At 47.3% G+C, this 21,128-nt stretch overlaps 1 protein-coding gene across 10 annotated transcripts in view; it reads right to left on the bottom strand.

Moving 5' to 3' along the window:
* Nucleotides 1-5,823: 5,823 nt before the first annotated feature.
* Nucleotides 5,824-21,128, bottom strand: part of LOC139239116 (protein Smaug homolog 1-like) — a 102,791-nt gene continuing 87,486 nt past the window's right edge. For all 10 annotated transcript variants that reach the window (XM_070867645.1, XM_070867644.1, XM_070867642.1 and 7 more), the window contains 8 exons: nucleotides 19,618-19,704; nucleotides 17,519-17,828; nucleotides 16,307-16,392; nucleotides 13,805-13,920; nucleotides 11,266-11,467; nucleotides 9,566-9,692; nucleotides 8,837-8,920; nucleotides 5,824-6,440 (listed from right to left, as the gene is read on the bottom strand). In XM_070867645.1, coding sequence (XP_070723746.1) covers nucleotides 6,412-6,440; nucleotides 8,837-8,920; nucleotides 9,566-9,692; nucleotides 11,266-11,467; nucleotides 13,805-13,920; nucleotides 16,307-16,392; nucleotides 17,519-17,828; nucleotides 19,618-19,704 — 1,041 coding nt within the window. In that variant the 3' untranslated portion in view covers nucleotides 5,824-6,411. The remainder of the gene's footprint in view (nucleotides 6,441-8,836; nucleotides 8,921-9,565; nucleotides 9,693-11,265; nucleotides 11,468-13,804; nucleotides 13,921-16,306; nucleotides 16,393-17,518; nucleotides 17,829-19,617; nucleotides 19,705-21,128) is intronic.

The following is a 21,128-nucleotide window of genomic DNA, read 5'->3' as shown; positions in this document are numbered from 1 at the left end:
CAAAATATTTAAGGAACAGGCATATTCCGAAGTTTGGCTATTAATCTCCCCCACCCCCCCACCCCCCACCCGGCCCCCTTCCCCTCCTGGCAGCAAAAACCCAGCTGCTACAGACTTAAAACTTTTCAACACCAGCTCCAACAATGCTTCAACATTCCTCTATTCTTTGATATTTCAAACCCTCCCCCCCCCAATTATGTCTCGAGAAGTACAACTCCCCTTTTACACGAGGAAGCAAACCTGCTGCAAAGGCTTTTAAAAATAATAACTGTGTAATAGAAAAAAAGGGTTACTTAACTTGTGTTTTAAACATGTATCGTAGCTTGTAAAAAAAAAAGGGGGGGGGCGAGGGGGAGGTGGTGAACCTTCAAACACAATGAACTTTAAATGACTTTGGTTTAGATCCCAATCCGGTTTGATCCACTCCAGATCTTAGCAAGTTCCTAAAAAACAGCTTGTGCCCGAGTTCGCCAGCCACTGTACTTCAGTGATGGGGCGATGAGCCTCCATACCCAGAAAAAACAGGCAAGCTTTTCTCCTTCATTTTTAAATGGAACATGGCCAGGTACGTCTGCGCAGGTTTCTGGAGCAAGAGAGTAACCCCCCCCCCCCCTTAAAGAGTGTATAACCCCCTACCTCTCCCCCAATTCATTCAGTTGGAACTCAGAACTGAACTCAAGTCACCAAATTATTCCATTTAGGGTTTTTGCCCTCCTGAGCTGTGCAGATAACCAGCAATAGATAAACCTCGAACTCGGCTCCAGGCCAGTCAATTCAAAAGCATGAAAACTCAAATGCTTAATCCCATTGACTGTCCTTAGTGGGGTTTAAACTATTTAAGAAGTTTAAAAAAAACATGGTGTAAAACTTACACACAGTGCAGCTTTCGAAACCAGTGTTGGTACACAAATGAGGAAGGGGGAGGGGAGAAAGAGAACAAGCTGGGTAGAAAGAATCAGGACATGTGGTTGGGCCCCTGCAAGAGATGAAGTTTGTCCAGTTCATCGATTCAGAATTTTTTTTAAAAAAAAAGCTGGAGGCTGGAACACACACAGCCTCGAATCAGGGCCTGCACAGTTCAGGGTTTGCGTGTTCCCAAATGAACCTTTAAGTGGGTCAGTTAAATAGTCCAATGCTGCCACAAATTATCCATTCACAAGGTCTGGAATGGAGACAGATGAAGTGGTTGTTCAGTTTGTGTCAAGTTACCCAGAAGGCTGTGCAATACCTACCTCACAATAGCACCGTGCGCTCAGCAGACACGGCACTTACACGGCTGCAACATACGCTGTACAGATGTGTGAATAGGAGCAGGGTTGAACCTCACACAGGGGGGGCCTGCCCCTCTATACCCAGGTTCAAGCCTCTAATTTCAAGTGTTGTTCAAAAACAGGAAACTGTTGCTATGGTAATATCCTGGGCAGCTGTACAACTGTTGATACCAAAAAAGAAATCTCCAAAACAGACCAATACACCCGAGGGTGGTAAAATGGGATATTTATAAAGCCCAAATCTTATTTTACTTAATCTGTGGGGAGGGAGAAGAGAAGATTCCTTAAAATGACTTCACACTAAATTACTGCAAGCTACATTGGCCGAATATAAAAAGGGTGAAGCCAGCAAATGTTGAAACTTTTGCAGAATTGCGTTTTGTGATGCTCAGTGCATGGTTTAAGTTCCAGACTGTCTTGAAGGCCACATTTATTTGCACAATGACGAACAGTATTTTAAGTTAAAGCAGTTCAGTAGAAGTTGTAGTGTGTCTACGTGACAGACAAGTGATTCAAGATTACTAAAAATTTGGACCCTAACTTTAAAAAAAAAGGTGCAATATTTAATTGTTTTTTTATTTGCTTAAAAATTATAACGGTGAGGCGTCGCAAGATGTGTTTACATTCTGCACTTCCTCGTATCAAGGGACGGGGGAGGGAGAGGGCGATTCACCCCCAGGCTGTACCCTGGCAGCCCCCCCCCCCCCAACCCGATTAGTTTTTACCTCCTGCAAAAAGAACATTTAAAATGTCATTAACCCCACATGGGCTTTATTCACCACCTGCAGCATTAACAACACCGCCACAGATCAACAGTCCGACTGTTTCACTGACTAAATCTGGCAAAATCTATTTCTTAGCCAAAGATCGGAAAGGATTTAAACCATGACTTTTTGGGACAACTGTCCTTATATTAAATTTTAAAAAAACGATGGGTCATGCAGCTTGTAACCTTGTTCCCCAGTTAGTCACAGGTCAGCCTTTCATCAGCATGGCAAACAAGTCGTTGAGGGAGTGAACTTCACAAGCTGGCCATGGATTGATGGCAGCACTCCAACTGGTTTGAGAGTTCAGTTGTAGGAAGAGGGACAGAACTGGGTTGGGGCTGAGAAAGTATAAAGAACATGGTGATTCAAAGGGCCAAGTATGAAGACTGCCTCACTGTATTGGCACATTTACAACTTGGGGCTGCAGCATGGGATGTATGTTTCAGCTAATTTAAGAGGGAGGCAAATAGCTTTAAGAGGAAAGAAATGATAAAAATATAGTTAGTTGCCTTCTACCTGGCTTCTATGACAGTAATCACCCTTTCATGCAGTTTGAAACAGGTAGTTACATTCCCACAGAACCCAGCTACACTTCCAATTTCACTACATTTAACAGGCAAAATCCATGCCAAATGCACTCGCCTTTGCAAAGGATGATGGAAGCTGAACATTCAAGCCTAACTTCACACATTTATCAGATGGTCTTGTGTTTACACAAACCAGAAGTGTAGATGGTGACAGATCATGGATTTACATGGTTAATTTAACCTCCCCTCGGAGTCTGGATAAACCACACACGGAGATTCAAACGCAAGCAGCAGCGATTCACTCCACACACAGCTACGCCCAGAGTCAGATTCTTTGCTAAACAATCAAGGCACCCATCCTGGTTTACTAATGTGCCCATGGATTTTGCTGCATAAATCCACATTTTAAAGAATACCTGTCCTGCGACTCCGGGGCAGGGTTTGGGAGAGTACATTTCGTGCACAAGTCTCAAAATCAAAGGCGGAGATTTTTTGACGCTGTGCAAGATGGTTCTTTTTGTACAAAATTATATTTTCAGTTGGAGCTCGTGAAAACATAATTCTCAACTGAGTGCCTCCTTACTGTCTTCAGTCATGTCTTTGGAACTTTGCAAAAGAAGGGTTTCACCACACAGGGCAGGGAATTGGTGATTAGGAGAAGTTCACCTCCGCCCTTTCCACAAGCAGCATTGACCAGCCCCCCCCCCCCCACCCCCACTCCCCCGTTCAATTGGAACAGTCCAGTTTCGATTGGGACAGCCACTTAAGCAATTGCGCTGTCTGAAAAATGGTCAGAAAAACAAAAAAAATTGCGCTTTTCCAATCCTAGGGTTTAAAAAAAAGGTTCCACGAGCGGGCGATTCTGTGCATGGAGCAAGCACCTCCCAGTCTTGATGCACACATCACCACGCCCATTTTAATTATTTTTTTTAAAGTTTATTTTGTAAAAAACTGCGCGTCTGGTTTGGGACCGAGCAGGTGGCAGGCATCCGGCCCCCGTACGCACGCGCCTCTTCAAGACGACAACTAGGGCGGCATTTCTTCCCGAACAAATTTAGAACAAATCTGTTGACCAGTGTGACAGGACCACTAAAACAGGAGATGCAAAGTCATTTAAAGTCACACCCGTGTTGTACATCCCTCCCCCCCCTCCTAAAATGTAAACACATAAAACCTTCTTTGCCGAAGCCACAAGACTCCAAACAAAACCAAAATGTGATTCATATAAACAGGCCCTTATACAACTGAAACCCTTCTGAGAATTATTCTCACTTTCCATACATACATTTACTATATACAGGAAACCTTTTGTTTTTTTCTTTGAACATACACATTCCCCCCCTCCCCCCAACCCCCCCCCCCCCCCAACCCAACTCCCCCATTCTGTGCCTCATGCTAGAAAATTATGACCTATGAACTCTCTTTAAATGCAACTGTGAGCAATCGGGGAGGGTTACACAAATACACAGCTCCCCGATTTCCTGCTTTTTCGGTTAAATTTTTCAAAAAAATAAGGTTACCTTTTCCTTACATCGTTACAAAAAAAAAAGAAATATCTTGTTCTGAAAGCACCGACATCACACAACTGTGGGAAAACAGTTCTTTTGTTGTCGATACAGATGTTGCATTGGTGATCAATTAGGGGAGACACTGGACTTTCTCCCCCCCTCGCTCAGACTAGGGGCAGGACCACCGGTTGTTTTGGGTCTCATTACCATGCAGTGTCGTAGCTGCGTATTTAGATTTAGACATTTCCTGTCGTCCATGAGAAAGGCGTGAAAAGCAACCGTGCGTGTAAATAGTGAAACACTGACATCCCACTCGGCCACAAAACACTTTTGCGTTTGGGCAGCAAACAAAGACAACGGGAGTTCTCAGTACGCGATGACGTTGGGAATTGTCCGGGCCTCTCCATGGATGCTTAAACAAAGCGGCTATGGGTCTTTCCCCCCCCCCTCCCCGGCTGTGTCACTGCTCAATAATCCAATCAGGGTGGCCTTACAGCAAGCCAACTTTCACACACTTTTTTCCCCACCACCCTCCCGCCTTACCCCAAACCGAAAGCTGGCCCAACAGCTCCGAATTGGCAAAATTCATTACAGGCGGAACCGGCATAAAGCTCAGGATAGACCTTCAATTCCATCCCGAGACTCTGTAAGCAAAGAGTTCCCTTGGGTTGGGGGGGGGGGGAAAGACACGTTATAGATCCGAGCCCAGAATTACTGCAGCAAGATTCTCAGCTGCTCTGATATAAAGTGTGACCAAGAGCTCTGGATGTAAAGTGTGTTCTACTCGGGAGTATCACAAGATTAATGTGCAGCTTCAAGCCCTACACACTGACGAAGATGGCTGGTTGGACATGCGGTGAGGGAGGGAAGGATCATCGATCCGCCTGGGTCATTCTTTCATGGAGCTGAATAAACAGTCTAGTTTCGAATGGCCAAGACCCAACACCAGAAACACTCGCTCAGTTAATGTGCGATAAGCACTGGAAAGCTCAGCTCCTGGAGGGGTTGAGATAGACATTGAGTTCTTTTATCTCTGCTTGCAGGCGTTGCTACTGGAGTCGAAACTGGTGGCCACCCAACAAGGTTCTTTCAGGACCTGCCATTTCTTTCAACTTTCCAAAATCCACGCGAGCATGGAAATTGCGTCCGGAAGAAGTCAAACACCACTTCCAACCCCCTGGAATCCCGAGCTCTTTGTCCGTGGGCTGTGTTGTGCGAGTCGGCCAGCTCGCCATTCCTCCAACGTCCCAAAAGATCAAAAACACAACCACTCTCCGACCCACAGCCAAATGAGACGAGCAAGAGACATCGAGCCTCCTTCGGGAGCCCAGTCCTTGACATAGTTGCTGGTGGGGTTGGGTGGGGGATACTTTACTGCGGTCAATTCTTGCAGGGTGGGGGAGGGGGAGGAAAGAGAACAGGTGCCTCCTGCTACAAGCCCATAGTTGAGTAACCGGACAAACAATATCAACCACAAAGCATTTGCGTGAAAGAGAGTAAATTCAGTCCAAACCGTGCTATTTTGGAGCCCGTTCACAGATGTATTTTTGCCGTTGATACAAGCACAAATATACAGACGGATATAAGCAACGCAACCACCCGGCAAAAAGTCAGTTGTTTCCCCAGTTTGCTCACTGCCCTTGATTAGTGCTCTTTGCAGCTCAACTGGGGTATGCTGCAGCAGATTGGACAATGCAACAAGTTTCTGAAATTTTTTTTTTTTTAGTAATGCGGGCTTCAGAACAGAACATCTCTTTTATATATGTTTAAAACTTTAATGGTTAACTTGTATTCACCACTTTGCCAGTTGACCAGAGGTTTTAGGTTAAATTAGTGATAGACAGATACAAATGCCAGCCCTGTACTACTGCCAAGTACTGCATGCACTGGTACCAGACCTATATGACAGCACTGCGATCAACATGCACAGGTTTCCGTTAAGACCATTGTAACATCAGCCCAAGAGCTCCCGTCTCCCCTCTCTCTCTGTCATGAGCACTGCTCACCACCTTTACACTGTCAATCACTAATTTCAGGTTAGTTCCCAGTTTTCTTTAAATTAAGTTTTGAGCTATACGATTCACTTGTACCGGTGCAGAATAGTTTTTTTTTTAAACCAGATGGGTACTGAAAAAAAGTTAAAACAAAAAAAAACAAATATACCGGAAAACAGACCGGAAGTAGTTTGGGTACCGGCCTATTTCCCCCAAGGTTAAATAAAGGTCAGCGAAGATATACATTGTAAGGTGTAGTGACCCCTCAAACTTCAGTGGCATTTCCTGCAGCTGCTGTATAATGTCAGTCTCTCAATAAGTGTTCACAAGCGAAGTACAGTGTACTAAATAGTCGATGTCTTGTCCACTCCATCTGTTAAAATAAAGGAAAATATTTCAGAAAAGGCAGTGCCGTAAGCAACGGTTCTCCTGTGCTCCATCCTACACATTTACTCCTTGCACTGAAATCAAGACACATTACACCTTCTACGCCAAGACTTCTCCAAGTGTGGAATTCCTCACCTCCCTCAGTCTGCCCTGTTTCTTACAACTTTCTGCCTCTTCAAACCCAAGAAAGTGTACAACATCTTCCATCCATACAAAGTTCTTACAGGGATTGACAGGGTAGATGCAGGGAGGATGTTTGCCCCGGGCTAGGAAGTCTAGAACCAGGGGTCACAGTCTCAGGATAAGGGGTCGGCCATTTAGGACTGAGATGAGGAGGAATTTCTTCACTCAGAGGTGAATCTTTGGAATTCTCTGCCCCAGAGGGCTGTGGAGGCTCAGTCGTTGAGTATATTCAAGACAGTGATCGATAGATTTAGAGATATTAAGGGACTCAAGGGATAGGGCAATAGTGCAGGAAAGTGGAGTTGAGGTCGAAGATCAGCCGTGATCTCATTGAATGGCGGAGCAGGTTCGAGGGGCCGAATGGCCGACTCCTGCTCCTAATTCTTATGTCCTTATTCCACCCCTTCCAATTTTGGTGGCCTGCACCTCACCGACATTTCTCAATAAAAATTTTTTGCATGTTTTGGGTAACCTGATTTATGACTGAACAAATCACGTAAATATTGAATAATTCAACATAAATTTTCATTAACAAAAAACTCATACACCCATCATGATTTGAGCTCAATGGCAAGTGTTTATTCAACTTCCTTGGCGTTTCGTAACTCATTCCAGCTAGCTATAAAGAAACATGTTTTAAAAAAAAAACACACTTTTAACATCTTAGAGATAAAGAGCGTGGAGAAGTTTAAAAAGAGCGAGGGGATTAGAGTACAGGGGCAGGGAGGTGTTACTACAGTTGTACAGGGCCTTGGTGAGGCCACACCTGGAGTATTGTGTACAGTTTTGGTCTCCTAACTTGAGGAAGGACATTCTTGCTATTGAGGGAGTGCAGCGAAGGTTCACCAGACTGATTCCTGGGATGGCGGGACTGACATATCAAGAAAGACTGGATCAACTGGGCTTGTATTCACTGGAGTTCAGAAGAATGAGAGGGGACCTCATAGAAACGTTTAAAATTCTGATGGGTTTAGACAGGTTAGATGCAGGAAGAATGTTCCCAATGTTGGGGAAGTCCAGAACCAGGGGTCACAGTCTAAGGATAAGGGGTAGGCCATTTAGGACCGAGATGAGGAGAAACTTCTTCACCCAGAGAGTGGTGAACCTGTGGAATTCTCTACTACAGAACGTTGTTGAGGCCAATTCACTAAATATATTCAAAAAGGAGTTAGATGTAGTCCTTACTACTAGGGGGATCAGGGGTATGGCGAGAAATCAGGAATGGGGTACTGAAGTTGCATGTTCAGCCATGAACTCATTGAATGGCGGTGCAGGCTTGAAGGGCCGAATGGCCTACTCCTGCACCTATTTTCTATGTTTCTATTTTGGGCGGGGAGGGGAGAGGATAATGTTTGCAGCAGCCTTGGTTCTGGGGACTCACTCTAGCAGCTCCAGGCAGTGCTGAGGAAAGCCTGCACTGGAGCAGCTTTAACCTTTGCTGCAGCACACACCACTGCGACTCGGTATCGGTGCAATCTCTTCAAATACACGTTAAAAAAAAATCAATCTGCCCTCTAAGTGTTTTTGGGTGTGCGGCCCATTCAAATTTCCGTGCGCGCGCAGTTTTTCCGTCTGAAAGCCGGATGTGCGCCACCGCCAGACTGCTGCACAGCTTAACAGGAACACTGCTTCTGATGGTTTGTGTGTCAGAGCGTTGTGGAGCTGCACTGACCAGCGGAGGTATCCACGGTCCACACCGATTTAAGGAAAGGGGAGAAACTGCCCCTAAGCGCCCGGGGCTGGTGAGGGAGGAAGAAAGCTAGCTAGCCAGTGATTCTGCTGTCGATCAAACGAGCTCAGGTTGAATGATGGTGCCGTTGGGAGGAGCACCGAGGCTTGGCTGTGATTCCCCTGCCCCCAACACCACAGTGGGCAGCTATCAAGCTCCCCTTGGGTGAGGTAATGGGGCACAACCTTACCCAATACAGGAGCCACGGATAAAAAAAAAACACATGCATCATTTAAAAATGTGTTTTACCATAGAACTTTTACTGTCAGCAGACTTTCGTCAGGGTGGGGTTTATACCCAAGGCTCCAGAGGCAAATCAATATTGAATCCACTGCACCAACCTGCCTTCCTTCTCCCAATATTTTCCACTATAATACTGAACAATCTTACTTGGAATGGGACTGATCTCACAGGATAAATGCTCCAGTGCTTAGAATTCAACTGTGGAACCCATGGCTGCAGGCACTTACCTCCTAAGGCATGCTCCGTCATACTGAGGCACAGAGACTCCAGTCTTGTATTAATCTCCGGCTCAGTCACTGGCACTTGACATTCTGGTGAAAGAGCAGAGCCTCAGTCAACCTTCTATCCGGACACTCGGCAGAATACAAAACCTCCCCTCTCAGATAAGAAGCTAAGAACTAGGAGCAGGAGGCCATACGCCCCCTCGAGCCTGCTCCGCCATTTAAGACGATCGTGGCTGATCGGATCATGGACTCGGGTCCACTTCCCTGCCCGCTCCCTATAACCCCTATCGGTTAAGAAACTGTGTCCCAGTGTAGTTTCTGTGTCCCTCCCTCGTTTCAAAAATCAGCGGGAAAAACACCAAAACCTGTCTTACAAGCAAACAGGAACATAGAATCAGGAGTAGGCTTTTGCCCCACCATTTAATGAGATCATGGCTGATCCGTGACCTAACCGCCTTTGCCCCATGCCCCTGGCTACTTTTGGTTAACAAAATAAATCAATCTCAGATTTAAATTTAACAATTGACCGAGCAACTGACAATTGCGGAGTGTTCCAAACCTCGACCACCCTGTGCGTGCAGAAGCAGTTCCTAACTTCACTCCTGAAAGGCCCGGCTCTACGTTGGACGAGGAGAACATTGCCTGAGACCTCCCCAACCAGCAGAACTGCACCTCCTTCCCACCCATGAACCTGCCCCGCTCTGTAGGTTGATGGGAGGAAACACGACAAACCTGACTGCTGGAACATCAGGATGGCTTGTGGGGAGGTGTGCACAGGTAGTGAGTACGTCCGTTGCACAGAGCTGCGACTTTGACTCGGCATGCTGTTACTGCCACCTGGGTTTGCAAACCATAGGTTCTGCAGGAATAAAGGCAAACATGTCCATCTCAGTCATAGTTTGATTACATTTTTCTCTTTTTAATAATAGGAACACGGGAACTGCTAGACAATAAAAGACCAAGGTCCATTTGTCTTCTACCATCCTGGCAGTCGCATGACACACTAACGGTGCTGTTAATAATGAGAATTTAGTTGGTGTAGTTTCTTCATCCCACTTTGCCTGAAGGTGCCGACACTCGCTGGATTACAGTTCCATGGGTGCTGCCACCTCTTTGATACCTCATTCAAGTGGCTATTTTCCAATGTGAGATTAGACAGCGGGTAACGGCGGAGAGCAGCAGAGCTGACCCTGATCCGTCCTCACCCAACGGCCGCACTTTCCAGCAGGGGATTGCTGGATGGCGATCAGGGCAGGAACGCTGGCTGAATTTGCCGTCCCTAAGGCAGGAGTGCAGAGTCCTACAGTAGTGCCCCAAAGGCCCAATCAGCCGAGGTCGGCTATAATTCCAGTCAGACCAGGGCCCTGGAGCCCTCTGGTCAGTCAGACCCGGCTACACCAGAGCAGAGCTGGATCGGGTTTTCACTGGACGCCCACTTTCCAGAGGGAGACGGCCGACGTGCATCTTATTGATTTTTATTTTAAATACTCACGGCCAGAGAGAGAGGAGAGTGGAGGATTCCAACACAGCATTCACTGTAATAAACAGCAGCCAAATAGGTTCACCCCCTCATCTTCTAACGCCCACTATAAACACAGCTCAGGTTAAGGAAAGGTAGAGTGACAAACCCCATTTCTTTTGGCCCACTTGCATTGAGAGGACAAAAGTGCAACACCGGATATGTCGAGGAGAAGGGTGGAGGAATCTGGACAGTGAGTTCCAGAGGGCAGCGGTGGAGTGGATCAACAGTGGAGAGACAACACACTTAGTCATTAAAAGTAGCAGCCAAACTCATGCTACCCACCTCTCACCAGCAATGCAGCACTTTCAAAACTTCGTTTCACCGTTTAAAAAACAAAAAGCGGCATACTTCTTTTCTTAAATACTTGCTTTTCCTCCAGAACTTTGAACACCCGGGAGAAAAGGGGTATGAAGAGAATTATTTCCCTCGGCTCACTGACGTTAGCAAAATGTCGAAGTCAATTTTATTGCATTCCGCCCGTGACTTGGTTGATACCAAAACTGGCAAATGGAGGAATACCAATCTCATTCACGGTAACTGGCTAGGAACTGCACCGCAGGTTCGGAAACAATATGAACACTGGCAAGGACAGCAGCCCCTGCTCTCGCTCTTTCACACAATTGAGACGGTGGGCCACACAACTCCGAATCAGCATCTGATGTTTTCCGTATCTCGTACCAGGCATTCCGTGCCCATGCCCATTGGGAACAGGACAGAGACTGCCCGGAGACTGAGACTTGCAGCCATGAAACAGAGAAGACATTTATCCCATCAATTCGAGCTGTATTTGAAGTCAGGACACAGGAGACTCCATTGGCCCAGTCTCCTGACGGTACTGGCATCAAATAAATTGAATAAAACATACCTCCATATTCTCTGTTCCCCTGTATTACAGTAAACATGTACTAACCTGCCTGCCTTGGCTTGTCAGCGGGTTAAGCGAATGCCTTGGAGAAACACCTCCCAGACTAGCAGCAGAAGTGCCAATCAGACCCATGCGGTTTGCAGACAGACCCCGCGGAGGTACCTGGAATGGCCGCTGGCCTCGCCTGCCAAGCCCACCAACCACAGAACCGGCTGTGGGAAGGGAACTGGACTGACTGAAACCCCAGCTGGAAAGAGGAGAAAAAAGTGATGAAAGGCACTAAATAAATGCAAGTCTGCCCTTCTTTCTTACACAGTGCACGCCACCTACTGCAGAGATGGACATTAAAGTAATTTGGACAAATGGTACCCACATGAACCAAATGAATTAGAAATAATGTGTGCAGTATTGCTTTGTTCCGACAGACCGATAACACATGCATCACTCTCGGGCAGTTTCCCTTGCGCTGGTTTGCTTTAAAAAAAACACACGTGTAGAGTGGGAAATCCCACATTTCATGAGAGTCTTTCCCACTGCATTTTATGCACTCGTGTCTTGCCACTCACTCCAGTTTCAGAATGATTCAGAGACCGAGCACAGTGCTGGTATTCTACTTCCACACACCAGCTCAGAGTTGTTCTGGTTAGGAGATGTACGAGATAAATCAAGTCGGCACAGATACTTACGTCTGCTACACATGTCCTGCACTGTACATTTTAATGATAATATATAGGATGGCGGTGACTTTAATGCAGTAATTGAAACTCAGGCATTCTGCTGATGCTTGTAAAATCCCTGGATTGAATACATCCTTTGTTACTCATTGCCAACAATCAATGATCCTACATATAGTTACTTAGACTCTATTGTATTCATTTATCTTGACAACCATCAGGTAATGAATGATCTGGGTGTGACTGGGATTCACAGGTTTAAAGGTTGGCACGGATTTACCGGTACTTCTGCAGTGGTACACATGCAGTTTGCTGCAACTGTGCCTTGCATTATCAGTATGTTCAGTGTTTCAAACCAACATTCTGCAATGTCCAGTGCACGATGAACCTTACAGGGAATGACTATCGAGTGGCTAAACACTGCCCCCTTCTTTCCTCTGAACGACTTGCCGACCCTCGCTATCAGTTTTCAGTGTGCAAAGTTTAAAACTTGCTGCAAAAAAAACCTATGAAAAGGTGACATAAACTCACTTTCCCCATCTCCTCGCTGGTCTCCCCGCTCTGTACACCGACCACACTTACAGCTGCGCACTCGGGCCTTTTGCACTGGACGTTTTTAAACCTGCCTCCCCAGAAATCCAGCATCTGGGAGTGGGCGCCTGGTGTTCAGCTGTTATCTCTGGTCTATGGAAACCGCCTCACAAATGCCATGCTGCCAGGATCGGAATTAAAGCCCAAAATAAAGACTAAAAGGAATCAAGTGGCAAGGGTCTGTGCCAGAACTACACCATTTAAAAATCTTTCCTCCGTTTTGTACAGTTTCTTCAACTGGACCATGGGACCAGAGACCATTGTCCCGTCAACGAATCAGAAATTGAGTGCCAACAACCAATCAGATCCACAAACTATATTTCCAGGGTCAAATTAGCTTCCAGAACTATATCATCTTATTTATGATCAGTTCAGCTACAAATATGATCATATTCCAAATATTTGCCGCCGCACACTGCTGTCATGTCAGTTCCCCAGCCCCTTTAAAAACAAACTGTCAATCAGCAAATTAAATTCCATTTAAAATTTCCCATCCACATTGCAATTTCTCTGGTCTATCTGCCCTGCCTCACTCCACCCCAGCCATACATCAATAATAATCTTGATCCAGAGTATGATCTCACCCAGGAGCGCAGCATTACACCCCTGTACACATTGCTCAGTCCGGGCACCATCCGATGCAAAGAACGCACGCGTACAGACCAATTGTGTGGCACGTGCGTGCTCGGGTTCCACCCACACTATTTCAGTTCCTAGGGAGGCTCCACAGCTCAGCAGCACTGGCCCCGAGTACAGCTGGTTATCCATAGCCCTATACAGAGCTTGGGACTGCTCCATGGCACACTCCCATCACAGGTACGCCTGAAGTGTGTTCTTTAAATAGCCGTTGTACTTTCTGGATGAACATTTAGGGATCGAAGGAGACTGATGACCCTCTCGACACCGATTTTCCCAACCAATCTGTCCCTCTTGACCCCCCATTGCACCCACCCCTTGGAGTTATTCTCTTCCTGGAATCAAAGCTGCAATAGGGAACAAGTGGGAGAGCGTGACTAGTTAGAGGTGGCATAGAGTGGAGAGCCACAGTCAGAGGTAGAAGAGAAAGTGGAGCACGCGAGGGAAAGGCAGATGGGTAAATTTATAGAAAAGCAAAGCAGGATCGCAAGCGTCCAACAGAAGAATAAAGGGCTAACGTTTCAAGTGAAGACCCTCCATCAGAACGGAAAGCTGATAAAGGGTCTCCTCCCAAAATGCCAACCATGTTCCAGATATTGCAGGCTGTGCTGTGAAGCCTTGATTTCAGATTTCCAGCAGTGTTTACCAATCCCCAGATTCCCCATTTGATACAGAAAACGCACCTTCTCTGGCGGACACCTGGCATCTCCAGCAAGGCCTTTCTAGGAAAAGACCTCAGCAGCTTAAACACCTGCTGCTTCCACGAGAATAGCCTTTTTTTCTGTGTTTCAGTAAATGCCTGAAAGAAAGTACACACAAATGTGACCCCCAAGCAGTGCATGCAGTTTGTGTGGTTTCCCAGTCACTTATTAAGAGATGAAAATCAGTCAGGACTGTAGACAGCTCGATTCCGCTTTCCGTACACAACACAATATCTTTATACAATATGTAATGTGCGCATTCTGATGTGGAACAGATGGCCCTCATCAAAAATGTAAGGAGTACCATTTTGAGCAGTTCAGTGCTGTTGTAAAGACACTGACACATCAGAGACCCAAGAGTAAGCAGTTAAAGGAGGTCACACTTTGTGGTGGTACGATGGCACCAACATTTGGCTCACCAGGTGGGAATTGGTGCAAGTCTGAGGCCCAGCAAACTGCACAATTGACCATAAACTGCAGTGTCTCCCACCAGGACAGGAGAACCATTCCATGGCAATCCCCGGGACCTGCGAGCAGCCTGTGCCCTGTTGATGGAGCAATGGCAGCAGGCCATGTACCTGCCCTCTGAACTACAAGGTGTCAGAAAGAACAGAAAAAAAATAGAGAAGGTGGGGGGGGGGGGGGGGGGGGGGGAAAGAGAAGCAGGGCAACTAGTCCAGAAAGGGGAAAAAAAGTTTTAAAATGTGCATCTAAAAAAGCAGACTGAGCACCTGTAGCTCGGAGTAACAATGGACACGTCTGAACGAAACAGCATTAACTCAACATTGCAGACTTTGTTAGATCACAACATCTTCATCAAACAACGAAACACAGCCCGAACTGATTAATCACACTGGTGTGAAATGGCAACACTGATGTAAAGCAGAATTTTTCAGGAAGAAAACCCAGCATGTGGCAAGTGAACAGACCTCAGCAAGGGCTCGAGCAGGAAGGTGACAATTTGCACCAGCATACTTGGGCTAGGCATAAAGAGCAGAGTTGGGTCAACCAGGGTCCCTGCTCCTGACTACTATCCAGTGAGTCGCTAGAAAGTGTGAGCATGGACACTGGATGGGAGCAGGATCGAGTCGGCTGTGACCAGCCACAGTCTAATTCAACACACGAGGAATGGCCTGTTGGGTGACATAATGCTGGGCCCTTGGTATTCCAGCAACGTTCATATCTGCACATGTCCGCTTAGCTCAGTGGCAGCATTCTCGCCCTCATTCAGGTGGTCAAGGCTTCAAGCCCCACTCCAAGGCTCCAGTGCAGAATTTCAGGCCGGCACTCTGTAGCACCGAGGCAGCGCCATCGGAACCAATGCCCCATCCCCCGGTTCAGGCGGATGTAAATGATTACACGGCATTATCCAAAGAAGACCAGGGAGTTCTCCTGGTGTCCTGGCCAACATTCCTTCCTCAATCAACACCAAAACACATAATAGAACCATAGAAATCTACGGCACAGGAGGAAGAGATCCATTGTGTCGGTATCTGGTTATTTATTTTATTGCTGTTTGTGGATCTTGCTGTGTGCAAATAAAGGCTGCCGCATTTGCCGACAAAGCAGCGACTACACTTCGAAAGTAATTCATTGGCTGCGAGTCACTTTGGGATGTTCTGAAAGATGCAATATAAATGCAAGTTTTATTCTGCCCAAGAGGATGTGGAATTGAAAGACAAAAGAGAAATTAGATTTGGGATCAATAGGCCCTTTTACGCTGCAGATTCTAATTAGGCCATTGCTGAGGGGTTTGGGCTCAGAATGGAACATAGGAACAGGAGTAAGCCATCCAGCCCCTCAAATCTGTTCCACCAGGTTGAACAATTCTTCTGAAAATGGAAAACGGTTCTAGAAATTGGAAAGGGATGTGCATTGAAGGTCATACCATTACCACGGGACGGTCTCTTCCCCCCTCCCCCCACACCGCGGGATGGTCTCCTCCACCCCCCCCCCACACCACGGGACGGTCTCCCCACATCCTACACCGCGGGACGGTCTCCTCCACCCCCCACCCCCATCCCACACCGCGGGATGGTCTCCTCCACCCCCCCCCCCACATCCTACACCGCAGGATGGTCTCTCCTCCCCACCCCCCACACCGCGTGATGGTCTCTCCCCTCCGCCCCCCCACACCGCAGGATGGTCTCTTCCCCCCCCCCACCCCCTTCTACACCGCGGGATGGTCTCTCCCTCCCCAACCCCCCCCCTACACCGCAGGATGGTCTCTCTCCCCCCCACACCGCGGGATGGTCTCTATGGTCTCCCCGCCCCCCCCCCCCCGGCGGGATGCTCTCTCTCTCCCCCCTCCCCCCCCCCCACACCGCGGCATGGTCTCTCTCTTCTTCCCCCCCCCCCCCCCCCCCCACACCGCGGGATGGTCTCTCTCTCCCCCCCTCCACACCGCAGGATGGTTCCCCCCCCCCCCCACCCTACACCATTCTCCAAGGATGATTGCCCGCACCATAACACACAAGTACCCACCTCATGAGCCAGGCACTTCTCTAGCAGCTGCAAGTAAGAGCTTATATTTTCTTCATCTGGTCTGGACACCAGCAGCTGAGTGCAAACTGGAGGGAAATAAGAGATGCAAGCATTAAAACCTGCTCTACAGGACTAAATCCTACAATCAACAATGCAGAAATCATTTCCATTCTTTCACTCTCTGCTTCAAAGTATCCACAGTGTCGCACACTCTATTGCCTAGCATGCCAATATGCCCATAACCTTCTCTCTTCCATAAAGACATCAGGAACTCAAGAAAACTTGGAACAAGGCTATTACTGAGGGGGCTAGGTGACAAGCCAAATGCAGCAAGGTTCGAGAGAGAAACTGAGGGCGATCAGGAAGCAGTGACTGGCTGCTTATGTTTTAAACGTCTGAAGAATGGAAGATTAACAGAAGCGAGGAGTTCCGCAGTTTAGGGTTCTTGGAAGGAATGAGTTAGAGTAGAAGACAAAGAGTCCCGATTTCAACACACTGGGCTGAAAGGTGGGGGTGGTGCCTGTACAATTCATACTACTTCTGAAAAAGCATGGGATAGTTTCCACGGTCTGAGAGCCTGTACTTACCGTAATGCCTTCAATGGTTCTCATACCAAACATTGAGGCCCTTTTCAAAAGGAGAAATAATCATAAAACTCAATCAATTTTCTTTCACATCAGTTGGCTAAAAGCCAATTTCAGTCCAACTATTATCCTCTAAGTGCCAGAATAGCCCTGGTTTCCCTTTCTGCAACTCGCTCTGGAATGAACCAATGCTCTTTTGAGGGCAAGGTAGTTTAACCTGCACAAAATAGCCCAAATAAAGTCTCATCAATAATTAAAGAGAAACCAGCCGGTGGCCTAATCACTATCCAGTGATCCCCAGCATGGCTTGGAAGTTGGCAATCCCTAGAATCAACAGCCCCTCCCCAATACAGTCCAGGGACCAACACGGAGAAGGTACGAGGTACGAGAGGGGCAAACAATGTCAAGAATCAGGGATGAGACACCTTATGGGCAATTGAGAAACAAAAAAAACTGCTGCTGTTCGTGATCCAAGTAAAACCGAACCTGAACAAGCAAACGACTTGCAATTTGTGTTTCTACATTTTGTTCCCCGATATCTTCAGAAACTCAGTTCTGGGGAGGGCGAGGACCAATGTTTACTTCCATTTGGTCTTTTCCCTCCTCAGTGAAAAAGAAAAGAACCAACCTTTGCCCATGACCCTGGTGAACTGTCCAGGAATGTCGCCTTCAGATACCGGGGCTGCTGCTGACTCTCCATCGCATGTCGACACACTCTGCGACTGAAAGCCATCGGACGTCGATTCCTTTTCAGCAGCTGCTTTGGCTGTTCGGCTGTCTGTGCCCAGTCCGGGTATAGTATTGGAGGAGTTATTGGGGTCTGTGTTGTGCCTCTCTTTGGGGGTCAGTTGAGGTGGGGTGTAAGCTTTGATCGGGGTTATAATTATCTGCTGCAGCTCCTGGAGGGCATTTCGCAGGTTTCCTCCCTCGAGAATGTCCTGTTGAGAGTGAACAGTACAGCAGGTGCTCATAGAAACATAGACATTTACAGCACAGGAAGTGGCCATTCAGCCCATCGTGTCCGTGCCGGCCGACAAAGAGCTACTTAGCCTAATCCCACTTTCCAGCTCTCGGTCCGTAGCCCTGCAGGTTACCGCACTCCAAGTGCACACCCCCAAGTACTTTTTAAAATGTGGTGAGGGTTTCTGCCTCTATCACCCTTCCAGACCCCCACCACCCTCTGGGTGAAAAAGTTTCTCTTCAAATCCCCTCTAAACTGCCTACCAATTACTTTAAATCTATGCCCCCTGGTTATTGACCCCTCTGCGAAGAAAGTAGGTCCTTCCTATCCACTCTTATCTGTTTTTCTAACTCCTGGCATTACCATTTGAATTTGGGCTATCATCCCTTTTGTCTCTCCAATCTCTCCGGTCTTCCAACCTATCACAGACCTTCCCTTTTGTTCTTTCTTCCCCTCCCCCTTTCAGTGCTTGTTAAGAATCTGTTCTTTCTGAACCCTCTCCAGTTCTGTCGAGGGGTCATCGACCCGAAACATTAACTCTGCTTCCTCTCCATAGATGCTGCCTGACCTGCTGAGATTCCCAGCATTTTCTGTTGTTATCCCAATAGTCAGAGGACAGAGCTGTGTCCCACCATTACCTATTCACCCCAATCTCCCCCACCCACCCACAACAAAGCCGCAAGTCTTTTTAATGATCCATTACTAAACAGAATTTTAAAATGTTACTATTGGTATTTCAAGTCCCGAACCGCAGAGCTGATACAGGCAAAGGCAGCGACTGCATCTCCAAAGTATTCCAGCTCTGGCACTGTGTGAGAAGACTCCAATTCAAACAGATCAAGAGATCCCAGGTTTGATCCTGGTCTGTGGTGAATTGGCTGATGTCAGCCAGGGCAGCAGTCAGTGTGCTACAATTGATTTCAGTGGCATTACACAAGGCCACTTTGGAGTCTATTATATCACTCCACGCCAGCAAGAATTAGCATTTTCAGGGAGGGGGAAAGTTGGCAACACGCTTTATTTAAGTGGAAGTCTCGGCGAATGAGCGACTATGAGCAGAAGGTGCATTACTGGAAACCCAAGCATTTAGGATTAAATAAAACCTCATTGCAGCTGGCTTCCAGATTTTTTTTTTAAAGAAATGTCACATTTCCTGCAAATAACTGTGGAATTTGTTTAATGTTGCATAAACTGTGCACCAGTGTCACATAACTTCGATTTCATTTCCAATATTCAAACTTGGCTTACTTGCTACTGCCAAGTGTCAATCAGGAATACCTCATGGTAGCTAAGCTTACAATTACTGGGAGGGATGGGGGGGGAAATACGCACATGAACAACACACCCTCCCCCCGCCATCTCATCAAGTATTCCTCACATGCTACAGCGCAGATGGCTCAGTGTGTTACTGCACCTTGCGATATGGGGCACACGTTGCAGCAAGATTCAAGTCAGAGACTGTGCTGTTACAGTTGATCTTAACCAGAATGGCAGTAAAGGTGCTGGAGTTGGTCCAGCGCCTCTGGGAAGGGAAAACACTGAGGAAAGGAATTCCTGCCCTTGGTCACTATCCGGTGACCACTGCAGAAAAGTGCAGGATCAGGAGCAGCAATCTGCCTGACAGAGTTTGCTGCCAACATTCAGAGCCTGGGCTCACATGCTGACTGGCCATTTGGGCGAGATGTCAGAGGCCTGACTCTATGAATTTATACCCAGTACTTGAAGGAGAGAGGCAAATGGAGAAAGAGAAATATCCCTCAACTCACCTTTTCCAAGGATTTCAGCACGCCCTGTCGCTCACGCAACTTCTGAATGCTCAGGGCTATTTTGTGCCGTGCCCCCTTTGTGACATTCTGCAGAACAAAAAAAAACAGATTTATTGAGAAGTTGGGGTGGGGAATTGAAGGGAGCGAAGGGGACAGTGAAGAGAACAGGAAAAGGAAAGTGGGGGAAAAAAATGAAACCAGATATCCTGCTCCTGATTCCCATACAATATCCCCTCTCGTGAAGCCCGCCTGTGTGGAAGTCAGACGAGGATAGCATTGGGCGCATGCATGATGCCTCCCTGTGGCAGTATCCGGAACCACAAACGGATAGCCGCTTGGCTGAGGGTGGCTGGCAGCTGTAGAACTGTACCCCACAACACGGCACCTTCAGCAGAGGAAGGGAGGGCAACATAAAACAGCACGGAACAGTCTATCGCCGACAGTCATTACAGCTCTTTTCACAAGTGAGAAATACGGGAACAGTAGACCAGCAAGAACACATTACACAGAAATTTCAAAAAGGCACAAGCTACAAGATAATCGTGAAACGGTCTTTATACTGTTAGAATATTCGGAGCCCTTGTCTAATCCGCACTGCCTGCAAGCAGCCTCCCGTACGAGGTTCTGCTTGGCCAGCATTCTGCCCTCACTGACCCACACAAGCTCCTTGTTGCCCATCACATTTAAAACCCTCGGCTACAAAACCTGTCACAGGCTCACTTCACCCTCCCTCTAACCTTATCCAGGCTTACAGCTCCTTTCAGTCCTCTGACTCTGACCTCTGCACATCCTCTCCTCCCCACCATCAATGGCAGAGCCTTGAACCGCCCCAGTCTTACTGGCCTCAACCCCCGCCACCTCGCTCATTCTCTCCCTGCCTTCTAAAAGCCACTCTGTGACCGCTTCAATTTAGCTTGCTAACTTTCCACAACCTAGACTTTGCATCCATCCCTTGCTTCATGAAGCACCTCGGGACATTTTCCCACATTAAAGAGGAGCTATATAGATGCAAGTTGTTGGTTATGGTACCATCCAGAGCTCTCCATTATGCTGCAGTCTTGTTGCCACTCACTGGTAGCCAGCATTTAATTTTTTTTTATTATAAAAGAAATCTGATTCTGACACCAGGCACCTGAAACAAAAAAAAATGCCCCATTCTCCAATATTGACAATGCACCTTGAAGAGCACATTACTGCAGAAAAGCTACCTGAACTCCGTGGATTATAGGGGTTTTTAATTCGGGTTTTGTATTAGCAAGCAGGAATAATGAAAGCCGCATAAAGTAAATAGTTGGTAGCCCAACGTAGAAATCTGGGACCCGCTCAGCAATGTTTCTGGTCATTTCGGTTTGGTGCGTGGACCCTTTAAGTGGCTGCGCAGCACTTTCAACTTTCCGCGCATTCGCGGTTATTTACATTGAAAAGCCGGTGAGCGGCTTGCATGGGACTGCCAGACCACTGTGCGGTCACAGATTAACGGGAGTGTTGTCGCTCACTGTATATCTCCCTGG

Source organism: Pristiophorus japonicus, chromosome 26 (assembly GCF_044704955.1).
Source record: "Pristiophorus japonicus isolate sPriJap1 chromosome 26, sPriJap1.hap1, whole genome shotgun sequence".
Classification (NCBI taxonomy): Eukaryota; Metazoa; Chordata; class Chondrichthyes; family Pristiophoridae; genus Pristiophorus; species Pristiophorus japonicus.
The sequence above is the reverse complement of the archived record's forward strand: the minus strand, read 5'-3'. Positions and strand labels throughout refer to the sequence as shown.